This window comes from Lucilia cuprina, chromosome 4 (genome assembly GCF_022045245.1).
Source record: "Lucilia cuprina isolate Lc7/37 chromosome 4, ASM2204524v1, whole genome shotgun sequence".
NCBI classification, from domain to species: domain Eukaryota; kingdom Metazoa; phylum Arthropoda; class Insecta; order Diptera; family Calliphoridae; genus Lucilia; species Lucilia cuprina.
The window spans coordinates 86,159,927-86,170,257 of NC_060952.1; the positions used below are offsets into that span (position 1 = coordinate 86,159,927).

Here is a 10,331-nt window from a genome sequence, read left to right on the forward strand (position 1 = left end):
ACTAGACTATGACTAGACTATGACTAGACTATGACTAGACTATGACTAGACTATGACTAGACTATGACTAGACTATGACTAGACTATGACTAGACTATGACAAGTCTAGTCTAGTCTATAGTCTAGTCTATAGTCTGGTCTATAGTCTAGTCTATAGTCTAGTCTATAGTCTAGTCTGTAGTCTAGTCTATAGTCTAGTCTATAGTCTAGTCCATAGTCTAGTCTATAGTCTAGTCCATAGTCTAGTCTATAGTCTACTCTAGTCTTTGGTCTAGTTTGTTGTCTAGTCGTTAGTCTAGTCTATAGTCTAGTCTATAATCTAGTCTATAGTCTAGTCTATAGTCTACTCTGTAGTCTAGGCTATAGTCTAGGCTATAGTCTAGTCTATACACTACTCTATAGTCTAGTCTGTAGTCGTGTTTATTTTCTAGTCTATAATATATTCTATACACTAGTCTATAGTCTTGTCTGTAGTCTTGTCAATTTTCTAGTCTATAATCTAGTCTAATTTTAGTCCATACTTTATATAATCTTTCTTTAGTCTTATATATCATCTAGTCAACAGTCTAATCTAATCTAGTCAATGGTATAATCTATATTCTAGTCTACAGTATAATCTATAGTCTAGCCTAGTATATGGTCTAGTCTATAGTCTAGTTTATAGTCTGATCTATATTTTGGTGAAATCTATAGTCTAGTTTAGAGTCTGTTCTATAATATAATCTATTATATAGTCTTTAATCTAGTTTAGACAATAGTCTTATCTATAATCTGGACTATAGTCTAATCTTTGGTCTAGACTGTAGTCTAATCTATAGTTTATTATATAGTTTATTGGTGATTCTACATTTTATAGTCTATTCTATAGTCTAGTCTATGTTCTGGTCTATAATCTAGTCTTTAGTATAGTCACTACTTTAGTCTATAGGCTGGTCTAGTCTATACTCTTTTGGCAAGATAAGACTATAGACTAGACTCTTGCATATAGTCTAGTCTATAATCTAGTTTGGCGACAAAAGACGTGAAAAGAAATAGCTCCAAAAATACACTCAACATGTACATAAATACCATGGAAGTTGTAATTGTCTGATCAGCTAGACAGTTGTGTTCGTTACAGGAATAAAAAATGTTACAAAAAAAGGTTAATAATTTCCAAGAAAATGTAAAAAAATTAAACTTTTTATGAATTATTTAACATGTTAAGTAATTTTAAATTCTTAAACATAATTTGTAATTCTAAGCATAAGTATGTACATAAAAGGACATGAATAATAATAAGCTTATTAGTTAAAGGAGTGTGTTCAAATTATAACAATATTTTGTAAACAATTGGGATTCCTTTTAAATATAAATTTGGTTTTATTTTGAAAAAAATAAATTAAAAAAGTTTTTCGTTGGAAAAAAATACAAAGTTTAATAAATTTAGGAAATATTTTAAAATTTATATGGTTAAATTATGTCAAATTCAGTGAATTTTTGTTTAATATTTAATTAAAAACTCACAACATTATGAAAAATTTCCCACAATTACTTTATTTATTTAAACGGTTATTAAGCATTTTTATTTTCATATATATTCAAATATTTTTTATTTATTTTTTTCATTTTACCATAATATTTATAAAAATATTTCTAGAAATTCTTTAACAACTTTAATTAAACCGCTTTGAAACTATTAAACATAAATGTTAAAAAAAAGAACAAAAACACTTATAGCATTTTTTTTCGCAAAACTTTTTAAAAAAGAATTTCATTAAGCTTTCACTTGTTGATTAAAGATTTATTATGATTTTGTTGCGAAGAATTTGCATAAAATTCTTTATAAATATTTTTATATTATTTTACTTGTTTTTCATGTTTTTCTTCAGTTTTCTCTAAAAGTCTCGTTTTTGAGTAGCACTATCCGTCTTTATTAAAACCGGCACTGTTTATACTCGTAGTTCATAAACAATACTGGAATGATGTTTAATTTCTTACAATTTTGCCGGTGTTTTTTCTGCGATTTGCCTTTATGTAGGGCAACAGCTGTTTTTTGTTTTTAGTGCGAATTCGAATATGTTTAAAAGCTTTTGACAGGACAGCACGTGCTATTTGTTATGATTCATATGTTTTCGAATATTAAACAATAATAAAAAATTGAGCTTTTTTGTTAACGTAGAGCCAAAGCTGAACAGTGGTTAAGTAGGATGTAGAATAGTTCAAAATGTTTTTAAGTTTCAAAAACATTTATCTAATTTAAATAAACTAGAATGTGAAATTAAAATAAAACATTTAAAAAAGCTCTATCGGGTTCCCAATTTGTTTTGAGCTTTATAGCTTTAAGCTGCACTTAGTCAAAAAACTTTTATTATTTGGAAACTATGTATATAGAAATATTTATGTTTAACATTCATATATTCCGAAAAGCTTAAATGTTTATTAATTTCCAAATTATATTACTTTAAGTACGAAAATTTTCCATTTATAGAAAATATTTCTGTTTTAGCATTAAATGTTCACTTTTAAGTCTACTTTCGAAAGTAGAGCTTTTAAGCTTTCCAAAGTAAAATATAAACTACTAAAGTTTTTAAATTAAAAAAAAAAACTATTTATATCTAGAAAAATAAATACTTCAGCATAAAAAGCTTTAATTATGTTCAGATTAAGCTTTTAATTCTGATTATTTGATTTGCAAAACTTAAAAATATATATTTTTTTAATTTTTCACATAAAGCTTTAATTAAGTTATTTAAACTTTGTGCAAAAAATATCGTTTAAATATATGTCATGTAAAAAATGCCATTTAAATAAAGAAAATAAAAAAAGCTTTAAAGCTTAAAAATTCTTAAAAAAAATTTGAAAGATCTAAAAGACTTTTTACAAAAAATACATCGAATTCATTTGAAACTTAAGGTTTTTGAAACTAATATTCAAAGAGTTTAGAAAAAAGCTCTTTTCAAAAACATATAAATTTTAAAGCTTTTAGCTTTTGCTAGTTAAACTCTAATAACCCTTTGTACAAACTTTTCTAAGCTAATTTTACTCAAATTTTTACAGTATTTGTTCATGATACTTAAAGCTTTAGCCACCGTGAATTCGCTTTAAAAAGCTTTAAGCAAAATATAACAATCGTTTTTGTTACAAGTCTATAGTTTAAAATGCTCATTTCTAAATGCTGAAAATTAAATGTCAGTTTTATGTTATAAGCTTTAATGCAAGCTTGAAAGCTTTATAAAGTTCGTGTTATAATCAAATATATGTTATAATTTTATTAAATGTTGTACTTCAGTTTTAGTAATATCTGTTTAAACTGATTTGTTTTTATAAAATTAAAAGCTTCTTCTATCAAAATTAGTTTTAAAGTTGTAAGAAACTTTTTTATAAAATTTAAAGCTTTAAGTTGTAAAAAATAAGCTTTTCAGCTAGATTTAAGTGTAAGAAACTTTTTAAAAACTCTAAAGGTTAAACTTTTTGCTGTAAGCTTTTGAAAGCTTTTAATATAAAGTAATATTTACCAAAAAAATTTTTTTTTATATTTTATTAAAATTTCTATACAATTTTGCAATTTTATAAATTTATATAATCAAAATAATCAAAAACATTTTGACATCAAGAATTAGCTTTGAAGCTGGACAAAATACAAAGCTACTATTTGCTGTAAACTTTTGAAAGCTTTTAATATAAACTTTCTTGGTATAAACTTTTGAAAGCTATAATATTTATCAAAATTTTTTTTATATTTTATTAAAATTTCTATACAATTTTGTAATTTTATAAATTTTTACAATTCAAAAACATTTTGACATCTGAACAAAAAATAAAAGCTATTATTTGCTGTAAACTTTTGAAAGCTTTTAGAATAAAGTAATATTTATCAATTTTTTTTATATTTTATTAAAATTTCTATACAATTTTGTAAAATTTGTATTTTTTTGGAATTTTATAAATTTTTATAATTAAAAAAACTTTTGCAATGAATTACTAGCTTTTAAGCTGGACGAAATTAAAAGCTACTATTTGATAATTCTAAGTTTTGAATTTTTTTTTTGTAACTTTAAAAAGCTCTTTTTATTGTTAAAAACAAATATAGATTTAAAATTGATTTTATTTTATATTAAAGCTTTTAGAGAAACTTCCAATATATCAACTTTTTGTGAGGTACTTGTTTCTCCCATAATCTAACTATAAAGACCAATATTCTAAAATATATATTATTATACATATTTATATATAAATGTTTATAACAGTTATGTTTATTTTCCCATTTTACAAAAAGCTCTTTTTCACTGGTTTTAAACTTTACTAACTTCATGTTAACATTCATTCACACAAAATGTTATTGTTTCTCAATGTTATCATTGTTGAAAAGCTTAATCAAACTGCTTGCTAATTTTTCACATAAATCAAAAGCTTTTAATATTACTGTTAAGCTCCAACTAACAGTGTAAATTTAACTCCACCTCTCAAACAATTAAATGTTAACTAACGTGTAAATACATGATAACAAATTTTTCAATACTTATCTTACTTATCACTTAAACAACTAATTACTTAAATAACCAATAAATATGTAAATGTATGGTGTCACTTACCAGAATTCTTATTACCAATTTCACGTGTCATTTCTTCTGTACGATTTTTCAACTTTTCTGTAATGCGATATTGAGCAAAAGTCATATTTTCATTACGCATTTGTTTGCCCAGACTGGTCATCATAAGATAACAGGTATGTTGTCCAGCAACATTCCGTTGACCATCAGCATCGTAAAAGAAAATCGAACGTGACCATTTGTGTCTGTATGGATGAAGATAAAATGAAAATTTAAGTATTTTATTTAATTTGTTAATAATTTTATCTAACCTTTTCATTACCGATATTGTTAATTCTGATATGGATTCAAAACTTAACATACCCGTACGCAATAGCATATAAAATTCATCCGAACATTTTGTTTTGGGTTTTTCAAAATCAAATGTGGATCCACCTACCGATATAAGGGGCGTGCCATTGCTATTGAAGTATTTGGCTATACGGCCAACAGCAGCTAAGAAAGAAATAAGATTTATTGTTATTGAGATAAGTTACAAATATTATTTCTAACTGCTCATTAAGTACAACCAATTCTTCTGATCATTATTTTTCAACATTTTATAGAACTGGTCGTCAACTTTTCTATAGAAAACTTACTCATCGTCAAACTTTTCTATAGAAAACTTACTCATCGTCAAACTTTTCTGTAGAAAACTTATTGATCGTCGAACTTTTCTATAGATCACTGATCGTCAACTTTTCTATAGGAAAATCACTAATCGTCAACTTTTCTATAGAAAACTCACTGATCGTCAACTTTTCTATAGAAAACTAGACTGATCGTCGAATTTTCTTTAAAACCTATAATGATCATCAACTTTTCTTTAAAAAACTATACTGATCGTAAACTTTTCTATAGAAAACTTACTGATCGTCAACTTATCTATAGAAAACTCACTGATCGTCAACTTTTATATAGAAAACTCACTGATCGTCAACATTTATATAGAAAACTTAATGATCGTCAACTTTTCTATAGAAAACTCACTGATCGTAAACTTTTCTATAGAAAACTCACTGATCGTCAACTTTTATATAGAAAACTTAATGATCGTCAACTTTTCTACAGAAAACTCACTGATCGTCAACTTTTCTATAGAAAACTCACTGATCGTCAACTTTTCTATAGAAAACTCACTGATCGTCAAATTTTCTATAGAAAACTCACTGATCGTCAACTTTTCTATAGAAAACTCACTGATCGTCAACTTTTCTATAGAAAACTCACTGATCGTCAACTTTTCTATAGAAAACTCACTGATCGTCAACTTTTCTATAGAAAACTCACTGATCGTCAACTTTTCTATAGAAAACTCACTGATCGTCAACTTTTCTATAGAAAACTCACTGATCGTCAACTTTTCTATAGAAAACTCACTGATCGTCAACTTTTCTATAGAAAACTCACTGATCGTCAACTTTTCTATAGAAAACTCACTGATTGTCAACTTTTCTATAGAAAACTAGACTAATCGTCAACTTTTCTATAGAAAACTAGACTAATCGTCAACTTTTCTATAGAAAACTAGTCTAATCGTCAACTTTTCTATAGAAAACTAGACTAGTCGTCAACTTTTCTATTGAAAACTAGACTAATCGTCAACATTTCTATAGAAAACCAGACTAATCGTAAACTTTTCTATAGAAAACTCACTGATCGTCAACTTTTCTATAAAAAACTCACTGATCGTCAACTTTTCTATAAAAAACTCACTGATCGTCAACTTTTCTATAGAAAACTCACTGATCGTCAACTTTATTATAGAAAACTCACTGATCGTCAACTTTTCTATAGAAAACTCACTGATCGTTAACTTTTCTATAGAAATCTCACTAATGGTCTATAAAAAACAAAGTGATCGTCAACTCAATTATATGGATTTTTTTATATAGACATTTTTTTAAATTGGTCATATTTCCTGGTTGAACATTATTCTCTCAAATATCAAATATAACACTTTTAAATTACATTTAATATACAACAACTTTAATTGATTTACAACTTCCCTCTTTTAACTCACCCAATGAATAATCACAAACGGGACCAAAAAACACGTGTGAACAATTTTTCACTATACCATCCATAGCCTTAACAGCAGCAAAAGCTGCATCACATTTATCATCCTGTGGCATCCAATCGAACTGTATATATGATGGCAGCAAACCACTAGCATGTATACGCTGCTCTGCAACTTGTAAAATTGGTACGACACGTTTCAATGATGCCACGTAACCATCGTCATCGGGCATCAGAACGAGAGCACGTATTGTACAATTGTAATCGGCGGGAAAAAAGTTCGTCAATGTCACATTATTTGTTGCTAATACAGTTGATTGATAATTATTATTATTGTTGTTGTTGATGATGTTATCCGTTGTCGACCAGATGGGTTGACATATTGCCTCACACGAGCGACTGGGTTCATAGCGACAATTGGCCTCTACCAGATGTTGGGGCAATTGAATAACAGTGAGTATTAGGAGTAGAGTTTTAACAAAGTAAAAGAGATCTGTAAAATATTGTGACATTTTATAAGAATAATTTAGGAGGGATTTGTGTGGGGGTGATGAGGCAGCAGTAAAAGTATGCTGCTGTTGAGTAAGACATGTTTTATTTGTTGTTGAGTAATGATGTGTATAATAAAATTGCTGCTGCTGCTGTTGCTGTTGTGTGCTTTTAAATTGTTTACAATATAAAATGCTAATAATACTGTTTAGGAATTTATTATTTATGTTGTTGCTGTTGTTGTTAGTTAGCTGGCAATCATTACTGTTGTCGTTGTTATTGGGAAATCCCTTGCATTTGCAATTTAAATTGCTATCTACAGTATTTATATTTGTAGCTGTTGTTTTTGTTGTTCGTATTTGTTTATAGCAATTTCTTGGTTTTATGCAAATATATATTTCTTTCTTGGCACCTTCTCTATCTTCTTCTATATATTTGTCCTTCTCCTTGTCTCTTTTACTTCGTCCACAAATGTCCTTTCTAGTATTTATAGCAGAATTATACTCGTCTTGTTTACATTTTCTGCAACAAGATGTTGTTGCAGCATCAACATCGTCTTCACCGCCACCACAAGTTTGATTATAAAATGTTTGTGTGTCTGCTGTGAGAATGACTTGTGCAATGACCCTTAATGTTTTAGTTACTTTTGTTTCCATTTGATTTTGCAACAAAGTTGTAGTCTCAGCATATTGAGGTCTATAACTTGCCTCCGGCATAATCTTCCTTATATTTCCTAATACAAAAGTTCTCTGTATGTTTGTAAAGATGTTAATAAAAAGTTTTTCTTCTGTTCGCCACTACATTTAAGTGGAGGAAATAAAGGTGTTTTTTTGGTTTCTATTTTTGTATATTGAAAACTTTGTTGTTTGTTATGAATTATTTCTTTTGAAATTTGTGTTGTGCCAAGTTTACATTTGAAAGTAAGGGGTTGTACTCAATTAATGTTGCATGTAAAAACTTTTTTTTGCATATTTTTGTTATAATTTTTTCTTTTTCATTTATGGTTTTACATCTTCAGTTCATATGTTTTGGTGGCTTTAGAAACAAAAGGTTAAAATTCTACCCAAAAACATCATATTGGCAGGTGTAACAGATCCTTGCGTTATTGAAGTGTGAGGAGGGGATAGTTTACACTTTTTAGATTTTTTGAACTTTTGTTATTTTGCCAGTTTTTCCTGCAATGAAAACAAACGAAGAAGAAAAATAAAAATATTTCATTTCGGCTTTTGTGTGGTAAATAAACTATGGAATTAAATTTAACTGCAGTCAGTGATTAACAAAATGTAAAAACTGTAAAGTAAAACTCTATAGTATAGAAAACTTTATATTGTTTTTAAAAGCCTTAATTTAAAATTATTATATAAGATGTAAAAATCTTTGGCTAATAATACTGTCAAAGATTTCACTAAAGATCAGCAGATATTTATCAAAAACTTACCTACTTTCTTAACCAAACTCACAGATGGTAAAATTTTCTAAAGAAAACTAAGTGATCGCGAAATATTTTATTTAAAAATGGATTGATCTTTTCTATTAAATGGATTGATCTTTTCTATTAAAAACTTAATGGTCGTGAACTTTTCTGTGAAAAGCTAATCCGATCATAAATATTTTTATATAAAACTGGACTGATCGTCAACTTTTTTTATAGAAACTAATCGACAACTTATTTATTAAAAACTAGACTGATCGTGAACTTTTCTAAAGAAAATTAGCTGATCGTAATCTTTTCTATAGAAAACTAGCTGATCATATACTTTTTATTATAAAATTGACTGATCGTCAACTTTCTTATATAAAATTGACCAAATCTGAACTGATCATTAACTTTTCTATAGAAAACAGACTGATCATCAACTTTTCTATAGAAAACTGACTGATCATCAACTTTTCTATAGAAAACTGACAGATCATCAACTTTTCTATAAAAAAATGACTGATCGTCAAATTTTCGTCGACTTATCTATAGAAAATTAACCGGTCGGCCACTATTTTCTAGAAAACAGTGTGATCGTCCACTTTTTTATAGAAAACTGACCGATCTTTGACTTTTCTATAAAAACTGACTGATCTTTAACTTTTCTATATAAAACTGACTGATTGTCATCTTTTCTAAAGAAAACCTAACTGATCGTCAACATTTCTATAGAAAACTGACTGATATTCAACTTTTCTCTAGAAATATAACTGATCGTCAACTTCTCTATAGGAAACTGACCGATCGTCACCTTTTTTGTAAAAACTGACTGTCAATTTTTTAATAGAAAGGTGACTGATCGATAAATTCTTCTTATAGAAAATTGACTGATCGTCAACTTTTCTATAGAAAACTGACTGATCGTCAATGGTTCTATAAAAAACTGACTAATCCTCAACTTTTCTATAGAAAACTGATTGATCGATATCTTCTTCTTATAGAAAACTGATAGATCGTCAAATCGTCAAATTTTCTATAGAAAACTGACTGATCGATAACTTCTTGTTATAGAAAATTGACAAAACGTCAACTTTTTTGTAGAAACCGATTGATTGTCCACTTTTTAATAAAAACTGACTGATCGTCAATCTTTCTATAGAAAACCTAACAGATCGTAAACTTTTCTATTGAAAACTGACAGATCGTCAACATTTCTATAGAAAACTGACAGATTTTCAACTTGTCTATAGAAAACTCACTGATCATCAACTTTTCTTTAGAAAACTAACTGCTCGACAACTTTTCTATAGAAAACTTTCTTACTAAAACTGGATAGTTCAATATCATTTTTACAGAAAATTTTACTGATTGTCAACTTTTCTACATAGAATTGGACTGAAATAACTGATCCTTTATCTTTCCGTGTAAAAGTTAACTGAGAGTCGATTCATTATTCTTTGAAATATGTTGATATTCTTTGAATTGATTTTAAAATCCATTTAGAATTATTGTCTGGAAATGATTTTAGCTTAGCGTGTGTCGACGTCAATAAATATATAATTTCCCACAAAACATTAAACAGTTCTTAAATGTAAGGGAAGTAAACTTTGCATTTTCCACATCCAAACATATTTTGCAACAATTTCCTTAAATTTTCTATTATTATCGCACACTGTTTATGTCATCATCTTTGTCTACAGGTTTCTATTAAGGAATCTATTAAATAATAGATTTTTACCTGACCTTTAGTGCAGAATCTTAAATGTACAAGAACAACTAGTCTTTTTGGCATTAATTCTCTAACCAACCATTACTGTTTTACGACTACAATCTATATA

General features: G+C 27.6%; 1 protein-coding gene across 1 annotated transcript in view; it reads right to left on the reverse strand.

Annotated features, from left to right (window-relative positions):
- The window catches only part of LOC111677839 (atrial natriuretic peptide receptor 1), a 118,254-nt gene extending 110,007 nt beyond the window's left edge, over positions 1-8,247 (reverse strand). The window contains exons 1-3 of the mRNA XM_046947956.1: positions 6,592-8,247; positions 4,841-5,024; positions 4,572-4,774 (exon numbers count right to left, since the gene is read on the reverse strand). Of these exons, the coding sequence (XP_046803912.1) occupies positions 4,572-4,774; positions 4,841-5,024; positions 6,592-7,792 (1,588 nt within the window). The 5' untranslated portion in view covers positions 7,793-8,247. The remainder of the gene's footprint in view (positions 1-4,571; positions 4,775-4,840; positions 5,025-6,591) is intronic.
- Positions 8,248-10,331: the final 2,084 nt, after the last annotated feature.